Source organism: Tubulanus polymorphus, chromosome 3 (genome assembly GCF_964204645.1).
Source record: "Tubulanus polymorphus chromosome 3, tnTubPoly1.2, whole genome shotgun sequence".
In the NCBI taxonomy this organism is placed as follows: domain Eukaryota; kingdom Metazoa; phylum Nemertea; class Palaeonemertea; order Tubulaniformes; family Tubulanidae; genus Tubulanus; species Tubulanus polymorphus.
The window spans coordinates 11,296,335-11,321,688 of record NC_134027.1 but is presented as its reverse complement, the minus strand read 5'-3'; the positions used below and the strand labels follow the sequence as shown (position 1 = coordinate 11,321,688).

General features: G+C 40.9%; 1 protein-coding gene across 1 annotated transcript in view; it reads left to right on the top strand.

Annotated features, from left to right (window-relative positions):
- The window catches only part of LOC141901541 (ATP-dependent RNA helicase DDX1-like), a 176,269-nt gene extending 152,296 nt beyond the window's left edge, over positions 1-23,973 (top strand). The window contains exons 18-22 of the mRNA XM_074788850.1: positions 20,520-20,666; positions 21,841-22,005; positions 22,664-22,878; positions 23,575-23,695; positions 23,776-23,973. Coding sequence (XP_074644951.1) covers positions 20,520-20,666; positions 21,841-22,005; positions 22,664-22,878; positions 23,575-23,695; positions 23,776-23,903 — 776 coding nt within the window. The 3' untranslated portion in view covers positions 23,904-23,973. The remainder of the gene's footprint in view (positions 1-20,519; positions 20,667-21,840; positions 22,006-22,663; positions 22,879-23,574; positions 23,696-23,775) is intronic.
- Positions 23,974-25,354: the final 1,381 nt, after the last annotated feature.

Here is a 25,354-nt window from a genome sequence, read left to right as displayed (position 1 = left end):
ATCTTTTGACTCGCCTCCTTCCTGGGTGTTGCATAGCTTGCAAAGCACCGAATTGATGTCCACGCTGTGGAAAATAATACCCGGATCGGCTTTTCGGTGTGAAATCATTTTCAGCGCTCGTTAAGCCTGTTATTTTCCTACAGTACTGTATAAGCCGTGAATAAGGCTCCAGTGATTTTAGGCCTACTGCATGAACACATAGGCCCCGATCACTTGAGTGTTTTGGATGCTGAACAACTGGGTGCCAAATGGGCTAAATTTGACTCGGGCTTGATCCATGCCAATTCGGCTTGGGCCAAATCATCTCCGCACGATCGCGACTTTAGTGTATCTATAGAAATCATTAATCACTGCTTGGCTTATTGATTAGAGATTACTCTAGATTATAGAGATTACTGATTTCATTTTATGAATTTCAGTTCGTATTGTGCCTGATCTGGCCAGGAGCGGCAAGGCTATCGTCGATGTGGAGACTATTCACTCTCAGGTGGATAATGACAGCCTACAACCGTTTGATTTCATGAAATTCAGTCTGTACTTACTGAATATATATATATATATATATATATATATATATATATATATATATATATATATATATATATATATATATATATATATATATATATATATATATATATATATATATATATATGTGTCAACGTTTTGCAGCTGCTGCAGACCGTGGAGAGACTCTTCGTCTGACTCTTGGGTGTATAATTTCAACTGGTATAAAGAACGCCATTACCCCTATTACTTATTTATTGATGGCGAGAAATCGAGTCCCGTATTCGTGATGAATATTGATAGTCGTCTGACATGAGCTGTCAAAATGGGTTAATTTACTTCAGATCCTGTTACGTCTGCTGAAGTGTCGCACTATTCTCCTCCTTCGAATTTCGTTGATGAAAATGTAAGACGAATCCGTTTTAGAATGCTGTTTAAACCTGAACCTGAGCTGAAATTAACAATTTGAATAGTCGAGGGCGGCTGCTGTATCTCGACGGATGCCGACACAGCTCGGATATCAACTTCTTACGGAAACTTGATCTTTCCTAGATGTGTCGATGTTCGTAGCGTCACAACCTGCAGCATTAGACCTCACCCATCAAGAGTTCACCGACGTTTTTGATTGAAAATGAACTAATCGTGGGGATACGCCAAATATTATCAGACATCTGACTGGCGCTTTCTAAGATTGATCATCCAGGCTTCTCACAACTATAATAACATAAATGGGGTAGTTCCTGTATCACTACTGAGTGAAACATGTGTAAATTGAAATATAACCGTGATCACACGGAGACAATTTGGCCCGTGCCTAAATAGAGAGCGTGCTCACATGCAAACCTCTCACACGATACTAAACAATGGTCAAACAAAGCGAAGTGCATCATCCGGTGCCATTTGCAATTTAAACGCAATCATTTGTCTGGTGCTAAAATTTGGCTCGGGCCTGGTCCGACGTTTTTGGTTGGTCCAAATTTGGCCCGGGCCAAACAGGCTCGCGCCCATTTGGCACCCGTGTGAACATTTGTTCCGGGCCAAATTTGGCCTGGGCCAAAAATGCTCGTGTGATCGCGGCTAAAGCCAGATAGGTCATTTCCGGTACCAGTTGCAATCAATTCAAACGCAATTATTTGTCCCGTGCTAAAATTTGGCTTTGGTTTTGGCCCGGGCCAAAAACGCTTGTGTGATCGCGGCTTACGATTTGAGCATTTGCAGTATAACTTCAATCATATATTGTATTGTTGATTATAATACAGAAAGTAAAAAGCGTTTAAAAGTTGCCGTGCAAACTGTTCAAAGAGCTATCCTCGCATTTCCATTCAAGACTGTTCAAAGAGCTATCCTCGCATTTCCATTCAAGTTTCATCAATTTTAACCTAATCAATTTCCACGCTGGTAGCTTAAGAAAAAATCCGGACCATGTTATCAGTGCGCAATTATCGAGTTTCTTTCGCGTCGACCTAGCCGACTTAGTTTCGCAGCATTGATCAAAAGTTTTCGCGATAGTTTAAACCTATCCAGCTTACTTTATATGTGTGTGTACGCGGTTGAAGATTTTTCTGATGGTTTGACTAGCATGCTACACCTTGTGATTTGTTAGACAAAATGGGTACATATACATAGATACGTACGGTGGCAAACATTTCGGCCCTCTAAATATTTTTTTACTCACCGTTGATATTGACCCTGCCAAAGTTGGTTTTCTTGCCCCGCCAAAACAGATATTAACCAGGAAAACAAATATGTTGGGCGAGAAAGCAAATAATTTATTTTCTTGCACTAAATATTTCTTTTCTCACTATCAAATTTGTTTCTAGATTTTTCATGCTCGAAAAATATCGGCTTAGGCCCGAATCAGCCACCATAGATATGTGTAAATGCAATAAGCTTCTCGCTACACACAGGGGCTACATTCCGTCAGAATTCGTCATCGTCATGAAATCAAGTAGTTCGGATGGCGTACAATTTCGCTTTCGGGCTTATAGATTTCCGAATGATTGAACCAATTTAAACGCTACCCGTCCTCATGAAGACAGCTATTATTTCTGCTCGCCACAGGCCAGTTTCTACATTTATTGTGATTTAACCTAACTTCAGGATTTGGAAAGCAGACACTCGAGTATATACATGTATATATACGATATATATATATATATATATATATATATATATATATATATATATATATATATATATATATATATATATATATATATATGTATATGAGTTTTGCGTATGAATGCGGATTAATAAGAGTGTCTATTCTTGTTTGAAAAAACGGAGGATCCAATGTACCCTCATTTATTGAATCTGTTTACAGACCTGACCGCTAGTAAGCTCTTGAGTAATTTTGGAAAAATGCTCAGGGAAAATGGCCAATGGAAATCGTGCAATTACATGTACGATATGATCACCGAAAACATGAGTGTCTATACTTGTTTTAAAAAATGAGGATCCAACATACCCGTTATTCACTGAATCTATGTTTACAGACCTGACCGCTACTAAGCTCTTAAGGAATGTAGGAAAAAGGCCGGGTCAACTTTTAAGCTCGGTAGCAAGGAAGAAGAAGGCATCAATTTTTTGGGGAAGTTGAAATATAGATCAGTTTCGTCGGCGAAATGTTCTTCCTGGGTAGGAGGACACTGAACGCGATGATTGGGAGGTGCTGCAGGGTGTTTATTTTTCAGAATCTATTTATGCGGAAGTTTTGGCGTGATATGGTCGTGGTTAGTCATTTAAATCATTAATGACTGCAATTAGCGATAATTGTTCCTAGTTCCGTTGCATCGTAAGGTGACCTGGGGGCCCCCGTTTAGAGTTCAGTTTGGCCCAATTTTTTTTAAAACTTCCCGTGTACGCTGGAGAGTGAATGCCGTTTTAGAATGTCTACAATTTGAAAAAAGGCAAATGGAATGGATCCACATTTGTTGAATTCACATCTAGCAACTTGCAAGATCACTAGGTCTCGATAGATCCAGATTCTACCTGGCGAAAATAGGCTACGTTTCGCGTGGGATTCTGGGCTTACGAGGTTTAGTGCCGAATATGCCAGAATACCGCGGTTACAGAGCGAGTTGCGTTCACACGTGATTCGGCGCTTAGTAAGCCTGCTTAAGTTGTGCCAATATTGAGAGTGATTCAAAAAATTCTATCATCGTTTTCCTGTTGCTTTTTTGCTAGTGATTGCTAGCGTGGGCCCATTTTGATCGGACCAAAAACTCTTGTGATCGCAGCTCCTAAAACAGGTGCCAAATGAGTGCGTGCCGAAACATAATCGTCGGACCAGGCTCGACCCAAATTTTAGCACGGGTCAAATAATTGCGTGTGAATCACAACTAATTCTGGAAGTAACTCACTTCGCTTTGTTTAAGCATTGTTTAGTATCGAGTGAGTGGTTTAGGAGGTGGGTTTGTGGGCTACATGATCCGTGCCAATTTTGGCCCAATCGCGGCTGTCGACACAAATACATCTCAATCCCGATTTGAATGAATGTGGATTGATGTAAAACGCGTATTCGTGCTAAGGTTTCGTGCTTAGGTGCGAAAGCATCGGCCCACCTGTTTCAACGTCTATTTCTAGTGCTATTCTGATAGGCATATCGCGAAAAACAAAAACGTACGCTTCCGGTAAAAGGAGAATCAAATATCGATTGGACATCACTCGTCAGCTTCGGCCACTTAGATTTATTTCGTGTCGCGTGTCCGATAGCAGAAACGAGTACTATCGCGGCACTAAAACGAGTATTAGTTGCTTTTTATAGAATCGTTTAATGGGCTTAGACGGAGATTTTATCGGTGTCGTTTCGATGTCGGTTATTGCCCGTGAAAACTGTTAAACGCATCGAACAAGACGCATTATAGTTAGTCTCATTCGCATTATTTCCTACTTATCAAGATTCGTTGCCACCTGCCACGTAGGTTGTTTCGCGTGTATCAGTTTCTCTTCATTAACGACTGAAAATCGTTATGAAATATGAAAAAGTTCAACCTGCTGATATCGTCTTCTATATCGAGGGGTGGTGCAGTACGCTATACCTTCACGCGAGGGATTTATGTTTTCCACGTGAATGAAATGGAGGTGGCATCAAAGTAACTATAAAATGGATCTCCCTAGGCTACAATTTCAATGTCCATTTGTGCTGCTGCTTCAGCGCTCAGATTTCAAGAAATACGCCTTTGATTTTGGTGTATTTATGAATTTGTGGCAAAACCATCCCTGGATATTTTTTGAAAAATATGTCAGTAATTGCTACCCTTTCTCATTGCTACTACAGTGGTTGTCAACCAGGACACAGTTCCGTAGTTCTGAGTTTAGATTTGTCTCTCGAGTTAACTCATCAAAAATCTATTGATTAAACTCAGGGTTACCTTTAACTCATAACTGTGGAACTGGATCCTGGTGGAGGACTTATCCCCAGGGGTAACTTTGATTTCCTTTGAAACCTAGGCCAAGGATATGCCACTGCGTTCCCAACAAAAGTCGCACGGTTCAGGAGTGTCATTTTCCGTTCGTATGAGGGTTAAAGACATTGACGACTATCCATAGAACTGTTCCATCTGCCGTCACTAACAGCCGCGTCTGATAGCAATAATAGCCGCCCAACAACGTCTTTCTGCCTCTCGTATCGATGTCATTAAACATACCGTCAGCACTTACGAACTGCTCGTATCGTCGGTCAACAGTACTGACTCAGCGTGCGACGTTCTCGATCTCGTAAACACTCAACTGGCATCTCGTCGAGTCGTCGAGTTTTTTTTTGCTACTCGCGCGTTGCTGTGCCTCGTTTTACTCGACGATATTATCGGCCTTATTATCGTCATTATCGCTATTTTCAGTCACCGAAACTAAAAAGACGCTACCTTGATATCGAGTTCATACTATTATGTGCTCCATTGATGAAAATGCTCAATTTTCGCGTAGATTATCCTTCATTGTATAGATGAAGGCATTCGGCACAAGGGATTTGGCACAATTAGTTGTATGGTGGCCGTTTTTAAGTCCTGTTAGCCCTTTCAGTGCGTCTACACCGCAGTGCGGTGTATAAAATCAGTGATGACTTTGCTAGCACTTGGCATCACAGTGTATTGATGTCATCAGTATTTTTTGTCTGTTATGTATGATGGCAGCACCTGTCAAACATAGTGAAATATTAGTAACTAGTGATACACCGCACCACACTGTGTAGGTGCATTATAGCGGTATGCCTGCTATTCATAAGAGTTGGGTGGAATTCTTCTCAGACTTCGCAAAGCACTTTATTCAAAAAGAATACAACAATATTGTCCAAAAAACAAAAAATAAATACCGTAAGGGTAGTTTCTGTAAAACAAAAGGACAATTTTGGAATAAGGGTATTCTCTGAGACTCCCCCTTTTTGTCAATTTCATCACCATCTGCATCTTTACGGTGGCATGGAGAACACCTTTCCTTTGAACTCTGGTATAAACTTAGTAAACTTATTGGGTTCTTGGGCTCGGGCCCATTTGGTACCCGTATGAGCAGTCATTCCAGGCCAAAAGTGCTCGTGTGATTGCGGCTCTTGTCCCCGGATCACCCTTAAGTCGGGTATTCAATCAACCACCTATGAAAGTGATTCGAGTTATCAATTTGAAAGACAGCGATAAATTGTCTATTTGTCTACCGAGGGGTAGGACGAGGCAGCCGAACGACGATACCTGCGTTAGTCGCGAAAAGACATCCGTCTACACCTGGCAACGACGAGATAAGCTATAATTTATTGTTCGTTCGTTCATAATAATAATCTGCAAAAAGTGATAGCCAACCGACGACGACGACGATGTCTCGCTTCAACGAGGTTTTTAACGGAGCGCGCCTGCTGTTCTCTTGTAATGAGATGCGCTGATTTCCGTCTCATTTCCCGTTTGAAATGAAAAATAGACGCGACGACGACGAACGTATCCCATCGAGCCGGGTAACGGTTCGTTGCTCGTTCAAGCGATCGCGTTACGTATCGCGCACGGTTAGAGGCCCTCGTAGCCATGGCATGCGTGTGCGCGCCGCGCGGGTATAATCCGATCAAGTAGTTATCATCAGCCGCGATCGTAGTCCTCGTCGTAGTACTCGTGAGTTCTTCCCCCACCCCCGGGGCAACGCTCGTTCTCGAATCACTTGTTATAATTCAGTCATACTTCGCAGAGGATTGAGCAATCGATCCGTCGCGTGTTATATCGCGTTTTTTTCTTTTCGTTCAAATAAAAAAAGATTTAGGACCTCATCATGTGTGTATATCAGTACATACCTGTGAGTTTTGAGTATGAATGCGGATTAATAAGAGTGTCTATTCTTGTTTGAAAAACGGAGGATCCAATGTACCCTCATTTATTGAATCAGACCTGACTGCTACTAAGCTCTTGAGGAATTGAGGAAAGATGCTCAGGAAAAATGGCCATGGGAAATTGTAGAATTAACGTGTATGATATGAACACCGAAAACATGATAAGGAATGATTTCATTCAGGGTATTATAGTATATTCTTGAAATCAGATATATTTTCAATCGAATTACTATTTATGATGCCAAAGGTACGCTGAAATTACGCTCAATCGTGTTGAAAACTGGGCCCAAAAAGAAATAATGAGTTGTCAGTTCTGCTATGGATTTAGGACATTATCCGGCGCCGCAGCTGAGGAAAAAAAATGTCGCCAAATACCGGCGGCGATTTCGTCGTCGCGCGCTATAATCGAATTAAGATTAGACGATGAATTATTGAACGTTCATTGTAATCTACGACGACTGAACGCATGACCGCTCTTTCCCTTACACTCGATGAAATTATATGTATCGGATTTGATGTACTATCGAGACTCAATTAGTTTCAGTTGTTCTACGATCGTGCGCCTCTGATAGCTCTCGTAAATTGCGTGTTAGTGTCGCTTAAATCGGTCAGCGGCGTTACGTATTGTTATTATTTTCCAGCATCGGCGCGGGCGAAGCATGAGCACGTTTAATTAGCGCTTCGATCGGGCGTTGCTAAAAGCTACCTCACCAGACGGCGTGACGTAAGCCGCTATTACACGAGCGTTTTGACCCGGGCCCAATTTAGCCCGGCCCATAATGTCGAACAGGGCTATTTACCATACATTAACTATTGGAGCGATCTTTATCTTCATCTAAGCCTATTTTGATGAATTTAGCTAATATAACTGGGTTTTGGGATATTCTGAATAGTGTTCGAATTGATATGGTTTTTCGCGGATTTCATTAAGTAGAGTGCAAACAAAAATGAAATCTAGTTCATCGCCAAAAACATTACAAGCAGAGCGTAAACTATCTAGCTTGATAATCTATTTACAGGTAAAACGATAACATCTAATTCTGAATTCGAATAAACAAATTACCAAATCGCCATCAAGTACACTAATATACCTCTCCAAGACCCACTATTAGGCCACGATCACACGGAGACAGTTTGGCCCAGATCGGACTCGAGCCAGATTTTAACCCGTGCCTAGTTAGAGAGAGCGCTCACACACAAACCACTCACTCCATACTAAAAAAGGCTCAAACAAATGCTAAAATTCAGCTCGGGCCTGGTCCGACTTGGTTGGGCTAGATTTGTCCCTGGCCAAAAATGCCTGTCGGATCGCGGCTTATGTCACGCCGTCTGGCGAGATAGCTAGCGACACCCAATCAAAGCGCTAATTAAACTTGGAGTACAGATTTTTTCAGGAAAAAATGGGGCGAAGGGAAAAGGTTAGAAATAGAATAATCTTTTTCGTTATAGGCAGTTTAAAATGGAAGGGAACGGGGAAAAAATAAAATGAAGATTTTTTTGTGATGAAAACACGAAGGAGTACTAAAAAAGATGCAGAATTCTGGGTGGTGGATCCATACTTCAAATAATCTAAAAAAAAGCCTTATGTGGCTCGAGGCGGGGTGAGAGATAAAAAATGTATGTTTTTCTTCGGAAATTGTGTTTCTCGGCACTTAAACGCTTACATCGCTGATAAAACGTTTCGTGTTTTCATCGTTATGCTCGTTGAACGACGCTACACAATATCGATACGCCTAAAACGCCTTAATCAATACCGTGTAATATCAGCTCGTCCAGTAGTCTTTTTAGATAAAGATTTTCTGGAATTTGGCCAAAGGCGAGATTAAAGTAACCGGGCTACGATGATGCGAGGCGACGAAATAAGAGACGGAAAGTATTGGGATCTTACTTATGTGATTGAATCATACCGTATGTACACGAAATGTAATTTGCCGCCGCGGCTTTGAGACGACGACGCCAGCGCACGCCTTAAAATCATAAAGCAAATTCGCTGATAATATCATCTCGGTTAGCGCTTTGAAGATCGAAAACATAGCCATATTACATTTTATGTAAAGCCACGAGGATTTAGTCTTCGCGGTGGATAATTGGTTAATGGAGTGCGTGTTCTAAAACGGCGCTGCGAATATTCGATTGCGTCGGATGAAATAACAGACTGACGCGCGCGGGGGGGTCTGACGACGATCGGCGGGACCGAGAATTCTGTAATGAATTTTAATGCCGTCTTTTGTGATAAAATGCAAGTGCGCGCGCGCCGGGCTTGTTTCGGATTTCGGTTTAATGGTGATAGTCTTTCTGATATAACCTACATTCATACTTGGGTATTTAGTGTTGAGTATACTTAGACGAGGCTTACCGAGCTTATTAGAAACGGGAATGAAATTCCAAATGAAAAAATGTATACAGTCCTTTTTAGATTCATGATTTATGTATAAGCTATATTCACACTTAGACATCTAGAAATCGGTATCTAGGGTTGGTGATTACGGTATATTAAATTTCTACTAAAGCCCAGCACACATGGCACGGGAAAAATGTTTTTTCCACTTGATGTGAATAACGATGGAACTACATTCACGCGAGGAGTAACATATCTAGAAAGCAGTATTTAATGTTTATATACATGACAAAGATATTCGAGACCTATTCGAGAGGCTTATATTACCGAAAAAACCAAAACCGAGAAATATAGCCCACGGAATAACCGTGTGTATTGTTGTGCTATGGATAACATGGTGCGAAATCTGTTTTATGCGCATTTCTATTATGCCATGTGTGTTGATCATACGTATGATAGTTTGGGAGCAGCAAAACATGGTTTCTTTTTGATGAAACAAAAAACATGCCATGTGCGTTGGGGATTAAGGCGGGAATCCACCCGATGGCCAATGGCCGTTTGTCTGTGTTGTTTGTTATAGAAAATACCACACTTGAGCTGCCATCAAACGAACCTTTTTGGCCCATAACCAGATTATTCCTGGGTCAACTGTTCGCCAAGTGGGCCCGTGCCTGTTTGACGTGGGGCGAATTTGGCCTGGCCAAGAAGGTCGCACGAGGCCTAATTTTTGGTTGAATCAGAACCTTGATAATCCGTTTATGTAGAGCCTGCCCAAAGTACAACAATCTAGATTGTATTCTGGTTTTCAATAATGACCTTCTCATTCTAACTGACTTAGAAATAGAAATATACATTTCATTTGCCATATATATAGTAAATATATAGTGATATATATTGGGATATAGTAAATGCCCAATTTGCTGTGAGCCCCTTCAACAATTCAATTCTATTATGACTAAGGGACCCTGAATCCTTATTCGACTTGTACCCAATGACATCTAGTCAAACTCAAAGATAAACCATTAAATCAAACAGTAGGTCGCTATAGTAAACTAAATACTTGAGTTCAATAGAAATAAAAGCGTTAATGATTCATTAATGATTCATATAGTCCGTATCATCATTTCCTATTTTTTTATCGCGTGGAATCAATTTCGAAGCGTTTTCGTGAAAATGAAATGCGTGGGATAATAAAATATTTTACGACCTGTGGGAAATCGAGTCATTTAAGGGCAGACAAACATTCGCCGTATCGGTAGTAGACCGGAGTTCACATACGTATTCGGCGGCTAACCCGGGCATTCGACTCGATCTAAAGTAGTAACGCATCACCCGCGTGTTTATACAGACAAATTTGCCCATTTCCTTCGTGCGGAATGGTTTGTGTATTTATGATTATCGGATAACCATTAAACAATCAAACTCGCAAAGCGCAGCACGAGACGAATTAATATCGACTGCGTATTAGACACGCTACCACTAGGTCCGGCTCGCCAGTAAATCGTTCTTCATCACACGCGAACGATTCGGCCTGGGTCTAACTTACCCCGATCAGACCCGAGTCAAATTTGGCGCGTAGCTAATTAGAGATTGTGTCTGCACGCAAACCACTCACTCGATACTAAACAATGCCCTGACGTAGTGAAGTGAATCACTTCCGGAACCAGTTAGCATTTGTAGGCTAAATTGACCCATACTGAATAAGGCACAGGCCTGGTTCAACTTTTTTGGTCAAAAAGGCCAATTTGGTACCCGTGTGAATAGTTGGCCTGGGTGATAAATGCTTGTGTGATGGTTGCTAAAGCTTGATTAGTTTGATTTATTGCTGATTGAATTTTTTCGTTTCTCATATCTGATTAACTTGTTAGAACCATATTCTTTTTAATTAGGTTCTGCTGTTCAATGTACTATAGTTGTCCTCCTTAACCCTTTCAGTGCTCACCGATTAGTACCTGAAAGTGCTTGAGATAATATAGAAAGTTTTCAAAATAACAGCCATACTGTTTTAGTGCGTCTACACTGGGTCGCTGTGTACCATTAGTTACTGAAATTTTACTGTTTGACAGATGCTACCATCTTTTAACACTGTCAACAACTAATAATATCAATAACTTATAATAATGCTGTGATGCGGTGTACTAGCAAAATGTATATATGGATATATACACTGCACTGGGGTGTAGATGCACTGAAAAGGTTTTAATGAATCAAATTTGTTAGTTTACACAATTGACACGCGTAGTTCCTAGTGCCAAGCCCAGTTTCGTACTCAACCCCACTATACCCCCCCAAGCCCACTTGTGAAACAATAAACATACTGAAGCAAACCAACAGCGCCTGTAGTGATCACGTGATATCGAACTGGCAGTGATTTTGATCAGTCACGTTATTAGTTATTGCATTTCTTGTTTCCCTACTCTGACATCGTTGCACATGGAAACAATGTTTCTTTCTTGTTTCGATATTTCGGTATACTGCGTTTCTTGTTTATCGGCATTTACTCGGTGCATGGCGCTCAGGGGGCATAAGGCGTATTGCCCCTCTGTGCGTTATTGCGTTATCGCGCTCTATCACACATTTGATGCTCGGATGAACAAATGTTGTTCGTCAGTCAGACATGACCGTAGAATCCTCATATCTTCTTAAGACCATGCTTCGCGTCAACTTTACGTCGAAAAATTATGCCCCCGTAAATCATTCTCAGGCAACCGACCTTTGATATATAGGGGCGATCATTGTTAATGCTTAACCTCATTCTACGTGAACCCGACCTTGATATCGTTGTAAATACCATTTTTGACGCTCGATCCAAGTCGACGGGCCATCGTTCAAAGATATTCATCCTCAATTTCGGCGGCTTCTTCAAATTTCACGCTTCAATTATCACGTAGCATACGTCAACGATTTGACGCACTTCATTTAGCCGTGTTATTGCGACGGTGCGCGTCGGTTTTCATCACTGTTGGTTTTATAACAGTTCAGCGACGATGAGCCCGGTGAAAACCGCGCCGATGACAACGTATTATTACTTGTCAAGCATTTTTCGAACGAATGCTACTAGAAACGTATCTCGTCTTCGTCATTATTTTTCAGCCGTGTTTACTATACTATATCTTGTGTGTGAATCCGTGAATATTTGCGATGAGTGGGTGTAGTGTGGATGCCCAGATCAACAAGCGTTTGCTTCACTTGATTCCTTCAATTGATAACGGCACGATTCATACTTGTATTTATATCTATGTATGAATATTATGTTAAAGTGTTTCCATTTCTTTGAAGAATGAAGATTATTATTAGAATTATTATTATTATTATCATTATTTTTGATGATGATGAACAATTATTTGAGGAATGAAGTTAGAAATGACCCGCCGTCTAATGGGACGGCTAGTGATTTACGCGTCGATTTCTTTAATGATATCAACTACAAAGGGTAAACATTTCGCTTGTTATCAGTTATTCAAAGAGATCGATTTATCTAACATCGCCGCCTCTTATCTAAACAGATAAACTTCATACCAACGCGCTCGCGTAATTCTTCTTCCATAAAAAAAACCGTCTGGCTGCGTGGTTCATTATTTGGAAAGGTTCGGTTGCCGCTTTATTGCTCGACGCCGAGATCGATGACGATCAGATGGAAAATATAGACGGTACTCGCACCGCGTAGCAAGCTAGCTAGACCGTCTAATGTAACCGAGTAGAAATCAATTATTAGGGCAAATAAGATACGACGAGATCACGGTTTGTAATTGATTCTCGACAAGGCATAAGCTGTCCACTGGCCATATCGAAACTCGACTCTTAATTAAGGTTTAGAGCGCCTACGGTTGATTGAGCCAGCGGTTTATTAATGAGAGCCATCGCGCTCGATACATCGTGCGTGATGGTTACCGATGTGGATCGTCGGATTCGCGATTTTTACAACAGTCGAACACTAAATGGAAACACGGTTTTTGATCGTGTCATTTATCACTCGCGCACTCGTCTGTGATACTAAATTTCATTGCCCCTACGACAACGAGGATATTACCGGTGATTAATCAGATTCGAAGTTGAATACACTTTCCATCCCGATGTTAGTTTTTGGTGTCAACTTTCATTCGGTCGCTTCCTTCAGTCATTTCCAGTTAGGTGACGCTCGGTGAATTATTTTAAATTTAAGAACCGCGATAACGCGGAGATGATATCGCAATTCGGCCGGTGCCTAATTAGCGAGCGAGCGCAATCACACTCACTCCATACTAAACAAAATAAATCGAAATGCGTCACTTCTGGAACCAATTGTAAGTAAAACACAAGAAGTTTTAGGTTAGGCCAAACAGGCGCTCGCGTAAACAGTTGGGCCGGTATTTCTAGTTCGGTGAAATCAATAATAAAAGCTCTGAAATGCAGGTTGGATTTAGATCTGAGGTTGATTTGAGTGTGGGGTAAACCGCAAATGAGGGTGCGGAAGCAAAAACTGTAAGTGGAAAACAACATGTTAATTGAATAATTTTTCCAAGTGAGTATGGGGGAACCAATAACAAGTCACTTATCTTACTAATTCTACACGCCTATATGTGGCTTCGTAATGATCATCATCGCTATTAGTTGGAAGATGCGACTTATTATCTAAAGACGTCACGTTCACGAGGCTTTTATTATTCCCAGACTAGGAATCGATGATGATGATGAAGACGGTGATGATGAGATACGCGATACGCTGGCTGTGTCGCTGAATGTCACAACGTTGTGTCATTTGTACAGTCGTTTTCGCTTGAACCAATAAAAATTGTTTTTGCAAATTTCAGAGCGGGAGCGGGAGCGGGAGCGGGAGAGGGAGAGGGAGAGGGAGAGGGAGAGGGAGAGGGAGAGGGAGAGGGAGAGGGAGAGGGAGAGGGAGAGGGAGAGGGAGAGGGAGAGGGAGAGGGAGAGGGAGAGGGAGAGGGAGAGGGAGAGGGAGAGGGAGAGGGAGAGGGAGAGGGAGAGGGAGAGGGAGAGGGAGAGGGAGAGGGAGAGGGAGAGGGAGAGGGAGAGGGAGAGGGAGAGGGAGAGGGAGAGGGAGAGGGAGAGGGAGAGGGAGAGGGAGAGGGAGAGGGAGAGGGAGAGGGAGAGGGAGAGGGAGAGGGAGAGGGAGAGGGAGAGGGAGAGGGAGAGGGAGAGGGAGAGGGAGAGGGAGAGGGAGAGGGAGAGGGAGAGGGAGAGGGAGAGGGAGAGGGAGAGGGAGAGGGAGAGGGAGAGGGAGAGGGAGAGGGAGAGGGAGAGGGAGAGGGAGAGGGAGAGGGAGAGGGAGAGGGAGAGGGAGAGGGAGAGGGAGAGGGAGAGGGAGAGGGAGAGGGAGAGGGAGAGGGAGAGGGAGAGGGAGAGGGAGAGGGAGAGGGAGAGGGAGAGGGAGAGGGAGAGGGAGAGGGAGAGGGAGAGGGAGAGGGAGAGGGAGAGGGAGTTGTCGTTTTAACGAGAGTAATTTCATCGCGCCAAAATCGCCTTTACGGTTTCCTGACCCGATGGCGAAGAAGACAATCGTGTCGATGTAACGTCGGTAATTTGTTTACGATGCTGGGCGATTTATATGAAAGCTTTTAATTCGAGATTTTACGATCAACCGCCGTGTACCGAGACGACGTCGATAGTGGTTTTGCTTACGACTAATTATCATTCCGAAGATCAATCCCATCCGATTGAACGTCGCGTGCTATATCAATGTAATATGTTGTTAATGAATCGGCATTGTCATTTTATGACGTTTTACGACACGCCGGCAATCTTATCGGATGTTTTGACTGCGCGCTTTCGCGTTCGTTTGCCAAAAATTCCTGCGCAGCACGATTCGGAAATTCGTCGGTTCAATTTATGCGCTTTCATGTATCGCGTGTGTTTATATACATCCCTCAGATCTCGAATTGATGCGATCCTTTTGAAGATCGTAATGTGATTGAATCGCAATGAAATGCGATTGTTACACGTCATTTCAAAAGATGAATTTGAGATCAACCGATGAAATATACTACGGCAACAGACCGTGGTTTATTCAGTATCAGACGACTGCTCAAATTGTTTGGAAAACAATTTCCCTGAACATCAACTGAGTATCCGGTCAGATATCTCCATTCCGAATGTTGCTGCCAAATGAGGCATTATTTACTGTTCAAACGCAAAAGAAATATTAGCCGGGATCTAAGCTGTGAACTGGTTCCCGAAGTGAGTCACTTCTGGATTTCATGCGCAATAATTTGACCTGTGCTTAAATTTGGGTTGGGGTCTGGTTCGACGTTTGTAGTCAAGCATGACAGGCACGGGCCTATTTGGCATTTAGTGTGACCAGTCGTTCCAGGGCAAAATGCTTGTGCGATCGCGGCTATACACATCAGGTTTGGTCATTTGCCATAAGCAATCATATCAGCCAGCTAGTAACTTTATTAGCTTAGTGAAGCTATGCCGCGCGCGCGTTCCACCTGCAGTCGCAGTTAGCTTATCGCATTCCTTCGCTGAATAACTATTTGAAAAGAATTTCAGGACTTTGTAATTAACGCGTTGATGCGCACATCCTCCGACGAATTTCTATCAATTTTGTCCATCTACATCGATCGGCCTGAAGGAAAAGGTCGACTGGTTTGTGAATTCGCACAAGTGTGCGAGATGCGTAAATCAATTAGCTGATAAATGATACACATGTATAGGACTCCTTCGTAAATCTTTATGTCAATATTCCGTCATCACCGTGAAAATTAGTGATTGATACGTTCTTCAAATACTGGCGCTACGAATCCGTCCGCTTGACCGCCGGTATATCCGGCGCGGACGAGTTCATGCCCCTCTTCGTTAAAATTCGAACGGAAGTTTCGCAGTGGGCTGGGATTATAAGCGTCTACTAGTTTGCTGCATCACACACATGATCAGTCGAAAGCATTGTTTCGATAAATTAAAACATTCTTACAAGCTCTGCTCGCCAATTCATGCGCGAAAAACAAACTGAACTGATTTTTCTTTTTACAACAACAAAGTTGTTGAACAAATTGTGAAAGACATTTTGAAATAGAGCGTGAGGACTGATGAACTGTTTCAATTTTGTTTGTGATGGATTCGTACGAAAGCGTTTTTCGAAAAACTCATGACGATTGAAAATACAAAAAGCTACCGTACTCTATCTGCTTCGGTGCCGAGATCCAGGAGTGTCCGTTATTTTCGTAAACGTGATATTTTACATCAGCAAAATATTGTCGCAATATTCCTGTTCCTTTTCCCGCATGGCTGTGGTAAGAGAATTTTGTAAGAAAACCTATACAAAAATATTGCGCTCCAATATTGAGTTGGTCTATTTTATGTGACTGTCATGCAATTTACAACTTCAATCAGATTTAGTTTTGTTACCCGCGGAGCCTGATGAATGTTCTTGCTGTAATCCCACCAAATGTCAGGGAATGGCAATTTTGTCTGTTGTTGCCTAATTCAAATAGGACAGAAATCAATTTGATTGATGCCTTCTTCTTACGTAATGTATTAATATTACGTGCATATCCATTTTTTTCTTCGTAATCGCATTTCTCCTCAAAACATCTCCGTATTTGCTGGTTCTGGAGTTAGTTTTTTTATACATTTTTGCTCGCCTTTGTATACACTCTTATAAGGTACTATGACTAAAAGGATGGTCAAAGCTAAATTTGGACTATTTGACAGAGTTGATGAGGAATAAGTCTCTCAGGTTGTCGGAGCTCTGAACCCAATGACTTTCAAGAGTGAGAATGCATCCATTGGATATTAAGCAGGTCCTGAGCTTCATTAGATTTGCTACTATGGTTTCAGCTCTCTTCAGATACTCCAAATGCAGGGCCGTACCTAGCGGAGCAGGGGTAGCAGTTACCCCCAGAATTTTTGTTAAGTGCCCCTTTTGGCAAACATTATTGTTATATCCAATAGAACTGCCTTTCTTCGGGTTTCTCTACCCATTCCAATTCCAATGCTATTTATGCAGTCCTGAAATGGTAATGCTATCATTAGAAGAGTCGTTGAAATGTGAATAATGGCTTGTAAGTGCTCATACCATATAACAGAAGGGCACTGTCTCAGAGAAAGGCACGTCTCGATAATGATGAGCCTCAGTTTGTGCGAGTCAAACCACAACATTAGATTAACAACTAATTTAAGATCTTAACGTAATGAGGGAAATTGCTCGTACATCAAATTACGTTTATATGAAAAGTAATGAAACATTGCAGAAGTGCAGAATGAGTTGCTTGCACCACACTTCTACACTGGAATGATGATCGAAATAAAGTCAATAATACAGACCCCGCCGACTGTCCATTGCCCGTAGCGGTGTCACCCAGTCAATCAATCAATCAATTATGAATGAGTGATTTCAATTTGTCTGTCGAATACCTATCCCACAGAGATATCCCGACTGTTACGCTGATGAACACCGCGGTTAAATATTTATATCAAGTAGCTACTGCTTCAATCAGATACCGCTGGAGGGTTCTTAGAGAGAGCATTGCGCGGTCTTCGCGACGGTTTCCCCGTGGAAAACCTAAAGGATCAATGGGTGCATAAGAAAATTTGTTTTTAAAAGAAGGTATTCATTGCATAAGGGTTTGCTTCACATTCTAATTGAAATTGTCTACAGGCAAAGTCTCATAAATGCATCCTCTTTAACGCCATTGCTCACAGTTAATGCCATCATTTTCCGGAGAGCAGATCAGCTCAATCTTACTCAAATTCAAGGAAAATACCATTCTTTACAGCGCCATGTTTTTTGTTAGTCTCAATAGTAGCATTATAAAGGACATTTACTGTAAGACCAGTTCGTAATTGTCAAATTCGTTTTAAACCGGTACATACCATAATAGTAAAGAAGAAAATGTATCTTCATGTAATTTGTTGTAATGAATAAGACTGTTACCAATAGGCTACATCTTCTGAGTCAATCATTCGGTTCCTAAATTGCTTAAAAAGAACTGTAGCATCTAGACTGGATCAGTTGTCAGAATTTCCCTTGCCCACGACTAGTGTGGTTTACTGCACTGGTGGTGACCTTAACAAACAAACAACAAACAACTGGTGTTGAATAGAACAAGTATCACAAATGAATATTGCTAATGAAACATCTCATAAACTCAAACAGTCTTTAACCTCTTTGAAAATTGGTAATATAGGTGAACTGAATTTGCGAAATTTTTGACGCGTTAAAACATGCCGTGCTTGGTTTCACTTATTGATATATATTCAATCAAAAAAACTGTTCCAAAAAGGGCGAAAATTATCGCAACAATGGAGGCCTTGCCACAATACGGCGCCTAGAAACTGGAAACTATTTTATTGCGCCTTGTTTTTTCAAAGTGATTTTAGCACAGAATGAAAATGCACTCATTAAACTCCCACTTTCCCCATGTATCATACTAGCCATCTAGATCCTTATACGTCACAAACATCTGCGTTTAAACATAGAATACACTTCTATGGTTAAAAGTAATGAAGACATGCTGCAGGACCTACCCAAAGAACTGATGATCGCTAACAGTTATATGGTCAACCTATATGGTTGAAAGCAATCAGTGTAATGAAAAATATCCAGCGTCTGCCGTTATCTTGGAGTCATCATCCTCTGACAGACTGTCATGATTACTCCCACAGTTTTATTAACCACTAACATAGAATATACAACCGAATAGGGCGCATGATAAACCACTGAAGCACTTTTTAAGCATTTTTGTAAGGCGAAATTGACAATTTTCTTATCATTTCAAAGCTCACGGCCCTCATTATCAACACAACATAACTCGTTGAAGCCCAAAAGTAAATAATGGTATGGATATACATACATAGCACCACATTTGTGAGTGAGTACCTTTAAGGACTATTGAGACTCGCTATAAACCCTGTCAAAACTGGTGGTCATTTGGGTAACTACTGCCTTCCATGACGTCTGTTAAATCAAAAGGTACAGCCTAACAGGATATTTGTAACAAAGCTGAAAATCTTTTGGCAGTACGGGTAGGGAACCATCTAGGGACTGGTTTCATTAGTTTTAACTCTTACCCATGGGTTCCAAGCTAAGGTCTGACATATTTGGTTGGGTCAAATTTGGCCCAAGTCAAACGGGCACGGGCCCATTTGGCACCTATGCCAGATTAGGCCTGAGCCAAAAACATAGGCCAGTGTGATGCTGGCTTGTTTCCACTTCATCTTGCATTCTGATTGGCTGCTGCTGGAGTATCGTTCAGAATACCTGTAATGTAGCCTGCACACCTTTGAAAATATCAGACAAGTTTGATTTGCTACCTTGAAGCGATGATGCAATGAAATCATCTCCAGACGTCACCACACACCTTAATGATGGTTGGTTTACGGGCTTCTATTACGAGACTCTCATTTTTATACTGTCTGTCTGTCTCCTGGTGTCATCTGTCTGTGGGTCAGATTGTCTACGGCTAGCGGCTACTTAGCTTCGTTAAAAAATGGGTTAATCGTGATAAAACTTTGGTTCAATGTTAGTATGGGGGTCTAGATGTGCAGTCCAAAAATGAGCTAAGTGTGCCACCTAGCAACAGAACTACGCACTAAAAGTTGTTTTCAAGCAACATGACCTTGAAGATGACCTCATTACTTGAGGAACGGGGTGGAAATTTAAAAAGTTGCCTTGACAAAATTTAGCTATTGCCCCTAGATACAACATATCCTAAATGCAATGGGAACTAATGCATGGGAATTTTGGAGTTGCCTCATGCATGAACCAGAAAACCGTTGTCACCGATGGCTCGTACAAAAAAAATCTTGCGATTAAACAATCATAAGGTGGATCGCAAACATCTGCGTCGGGCTAAAGAGACCAAAATATAGTGTGAATCCAAATGTTTGATTCTAATCTGAGATAAATTTCGTGGTAATATATTGCGGTTATTCATTTATCACATTGCCACGCGCGCCTGTATCGATCATATGAATGGCAGAAGTACATTTATCTACAATAGTATATCTGATAATCTTTCAAATTTTCTGATGCGGTATCAAGAAGAAAAAAAAACGAGAGAAAAAAAAGACATTTTTCAGGCGCTCGAGAAAAAGGATATTCTTCGGAGGAGAATCGTGCGAGTATATCGCTCATCAATCACTAATTAATGAAATCTTTTCGTTCGCACATTTGACAGCTGATAAATAGTATTTGTGTTGTGAAGACTTTGCGAACGCTGATTATGCTGACAAATGTGAATCGAATCGATTTCCAAACAGAAAAACGCTACTAATTTTCATCGACGACGATTCAAAATCCGATTTGATGAATCGAGGTAACGTTCGCGACGACGCGGTGTGTTTTGACGAATCGTGCGTCGTCGGCCGTCGAAAAAAGATTTTCCGATTTTCGACGATAATTAATTCCGATGAATCCATTTATCATTTTAGAGATGCTATCCGAAGCGGTGAAGATGCTGAAAGGCGAATATTTACTTCGGTGTATTAAAGAACACAAGATCGAAAAATCGTTGATCTTCTGTCGAACGAAGTTGGACTGCGACAATTTAGAAAAATATTTCATACAATTAGGCGGAGGTAACATAATAGTTCTAATCAGCAGAGCTGCGAACTGTAGCTGTTGCTTTTGTGACCAGTTACTTTGATGCGTACATTTGTTATTGATGGGTCTTCACATCAAATAACTGATTAATTTTGAACATTTTTCTTCCATATACCAGTTCCGATGAGATATTCCTGAATATAAATTTTGTATCCTTAGTGGTTTTTCATTAATCCCAAGGCAGGATGTCATTACCAAGTTACTCTGCCACCACCATGATTCAAACCGATAAAGCCAATAATACCGTAGATGAAAAAAAAAATGACTAAGTCCTCTAATGGAATTTGTTATCCAAATAAATTTATTGAAATGAAACCACAACATTTCAGCTGTTGACTAATTACCATCAATACCACTTTGCACCACGTCGAAAAATATTAAACACGTTACTATAGGTATTTGGCAAACAGCAAAATCTGCATTACGAACATTCGAAGACAGCCGTAACTACGCGCGCGCGAGTTCTGATAATTATCGCTGGCAACAATTAACTTCATTTCTGAAGCCGTAACATCGTCTAGCGGTTATTATCAAAAATTTGTCGTTACCATCATTTTATTTTAAAAATTTGCGAATCGATGATACAAAATAAGTATGAATAGCTTTTTTAGCTCTCAAAACACCATTTCGCAGATTGGACGAAAATCTGTCAAGTCGGAAGAAATTGGAAATTCTCTCAAAGACAGCAGATTCCGTTTACAATAACTTATATGAATGAAAACTTCACAACATTTCCAACAAGTTTCTCACCGGTTGTGATGGTCTATCTTGAAAAATAAAAAAGTTTTACACTGGTGAACGTTTTTAAGTCGTGTTCTTTCTAAAAAACAATCACTCCATTTACAAAAATATCGGACCATTGTTGCTACGCTACAAGGTCCGCAGCAATTGAAAACAGATCAATGGCAGTCCGTGCAGCGGCCAGATATTACGCTATTATGACCGAAATAGTTGTAAATTGCATCACCCGCACACAAGCCGAAAACTGCGCTGCGCACTTTGTGTACTAATTATTCGGGGGGGGGGGGGCCTTTTAACCTCAACAGACCCTCGGTCACTGTTATTGATAACATTCACAGAGTTTGGCGGCTGCGGTTAGTAATTTACTAATTAATCAATTGCATTAATATTTCAATCGTCAATTTCCAGGTCCAAAAGGTCGTAACAAAGATTTGAGCTGCGTTTGTCTCCATGGCGATAGAAGACCCCCGGAGCGTAAGGCGAATCTAGAACGATTCAAAAAGAACGAAGTTCGATTTATGATTTGTACTGACGTAGCGGCGAGAGGTATAGATGTCTCTGGGTTACCGTTCGGTAAGTTGCTCATTCATTCAGTTCTCCAAAGTTTGATATCTCATTTCGAATTCTCTGCCTAAAAGGTTCCTTTTGGTTCGAAAGTTGTCCAAATACAGCCCCCCTCTAGGTGTACAGCTCTTAGGACTAGGAGGTGTCCTCCTCAAATATGTAAATTTTCAATTGATATGTAGTTAATCGCTGTAGTTAAGCTGACCTGCCTTCGTTATTTGGTTGCAACATGGACTCTAAAACGTTTTAGAGTCCATGGCTGCAATTATGATACGATATGATACGATGTTTATATACTTGAGAAAATAGATTCATTCATGATAATAATGATAATAACGATAAGAAATAGTAATAATTGTAATAATTTGTTTGTTTATATAGCACCTGTAAAATAATCATAGAGGTTACAATAAAACTAATTAAATCATTAAGATACCGTTGGAACAACAACATAAAAACAAATTGCAAGAAAGATTATACAATGGTATAAGCTTTCCTAAAAGGATATCTACCGTAGTTCATCTATTCATTCATTCAGATTTTGGTATTACTGGATATTACTGTGCTTGGAACATCCTGGTTTCAGGCCTATTCAGTTCTTAGCTCTATTGGATTTCTACCGCTCGAGACTCGTACCTTGCATAACGTTCTTGCGTAATATTTCCAGTGATAAACGTGACGATGCCCGACGAGAAGCAGAACTACGTGCACAGAATCGGACGGGTAGGACGCGCCGATCGTATGGGACTGGCCATTTCCTTAGTGAGCGCTTGTAAAGAAAAGGTCTGGTACCACAGTAACTGCAGTAACCGCGGTAAGGGTTGTTATAATACAAGACTCACCGATCAAGGAGGTTGCTGTATATGGTACAATGAGCCACAGGTAAGACACCTCACGAGTTGCTCAAGTATTATCTGCAACGTGGAACCACCCCTTTTGGTTATTTTCATGTTTGTGTGAAATCTTAGCGATAACAGTTTAAAACAGTTTTGTTGATAAGCTGTCTTAATCTTCACTGACATCCTAGTAGTCACGACCCTCTGGAGTTCTCAGTACACGCAGTATACGGAGCACCACGAACCAGCCACTTTGAGGACTGGATGAATCTTAAGTCATTTAGTTACTTAGATCAAGTTTCAGGTCAACAATCCATAGCAGTCAGTATGAATCCGGGATAATCAAACATTGGAAGTATGGTGATCAAGTATTGAGAAATAAGTTGATGCAAAGCTAAAAAAAGACTAAAAGCGGATTACATTTATCAAAAATCAAAATCAAAAGATAACATTTCGAACTCTGACTAGAGATCATCACCCACAAGAGTTCGAAAGAGTTTTAGATCTTGTACATGTAATGGATTGGTTTTAAACTGATTATCTAATCTCCACGTCCAAGTGTGGCTATTCTACGGTTATTCTTAGTATTGATTATCTGAGAGGGATGGGTTCGGACTGAGGATTGAAACCTTCGTGGGTTTATCATCGCAGGGATAGTTCAAATGTGTCACATTATTCTTTTCGAGATCGGATACCCAAATGTCTTATCATGATTACGGTTATGGATTTCTGTGTTTTTCAGCTGTTGAACGACGTTGAAGATCATCTAGGCGTCACAATCGACCAGGTCCAGGCAGACTTTAAAATACCCGTCAACGAATTCGACGGAAAGGTCACTTACGGAACAAAACGCGTCGATACAGGTATATATATATCATAGTATCCTCATTTTTCTGTTGAGTATCCAGCTATACATCTTATTTTCATTATCTAAAATTTTCAGGATCTGGTTACAAAGGTCACGTCGAGATGCTCGCCCCAACAGTAGCGGAGTTGGCAACGTTGGAGAGTAGAGCGCAGATCTCGTTCTTAAATTTGAAATACAAAAAATCTTTCGGCAACACTAAGTGAACTAAACAACTGCCACTTGTGCGTTAAAGAATAATGCTTTGAATTAGCTTTCATTATCGTATGACGTAAAGTGCATGTGTTCAATGAGCTTTCATTATCGTGTGACTTAGGAGAGTACTTGTCGTATGTGCATTGAGATAACACGTAAATAGATTTACCGTTTCATCTTAATTAATATATCTTGCATTTCATTTCGCTAAACGTAAATAAAATGGTTTATGTCCTTGAAATTTTCTATTGTTATGTTGTTATTTGGTTTTAGTTGACATAATCCATTCATATGGCTTTACTCTCTAAGCACAATCATCAAGTACACTCACTGGCTGTTTTTCCATTACCCAGTACCTTTCGAGCCATGTGCAGGGTTAATTGATCATCCTGTGAATGTGGTATATGTGCAAATTGTTGCCCTTCAAACATTAGTTTGTATCTCTAGAAACACAAGACGGAGCACAGACGTGTGGCATTGGGTGCAGAAACTTCCACTAGAAATGGAGCACCTGATGAGAGAAGTTTGAATGTTAAGCCAGAATCACACAAATGTGTTTGACCCTGACCAACCATTTATAATGGTGCCAAATGGGTTTTTGCCCGTTTGAAGCGGGCAAAATGGCCTCAGAATTCGGACCAAAAATGTCCTTTTGGACCGCAATAGTTAGACCAAAATGGACTGAAAGGTAGATGTCTAGTTGTCTAAATCGATGGTGATGCTTCATCAAGCCCAATAAATGTAGTCAAATGATTCAGAAAGGTTTTATCTCAATACACCTTTATGATGTTAGTTTGTCTTAGGCAATAACATAGATTTAGTGACTTTTAAATGATCTTAGTATAGGCAGGTACAGTATCTGGTATTTTGCTAGATAGGAATAAAATGAAATCCTCTTGTTTTTTCATCTATGACATTGCAGACCTGTATGGCTATGCTATCTTGGGGCCACGCTCAAGTGCAAATATGAAATATTGGCCATTTCCCATCATTTTGAGGAAGGACTATATGGGCGAAATAGGCAGTCATGATGTTCAAGGAATTTCAGTTTTACTTGAAAGATGGCCAAATCAAAACAAATACCTTTGACAATCACATATCAATGGATTTGGGTGACTGATGAATGCAATGTCACGATGGCCACTTACCTGGAAATCAGGGGAAGTGAAAGAATTTTCTTTTCAGGAAATCTTGTAAGAAAACTAAAATTCAGGGAAATTTGTTTGGGACTGCTAGATCACGTATATAATAATCAAACAGTTTCCATCTCTGTCTTACGTATTTGACTCTGCAGCGTTAATTGATTGGATAATTAACAAATCAAGTCAGGGAAAACAATTTACATGTCAGGGCAATAAGCAAAAGTATCCACCCCAAATATGCAGAATCAAACCAGACTAAAAGAATAATTTGTCCCATCCTTAGTGGCTCTGTGGATAAGGCATTTGACTCGGAGAGGCGG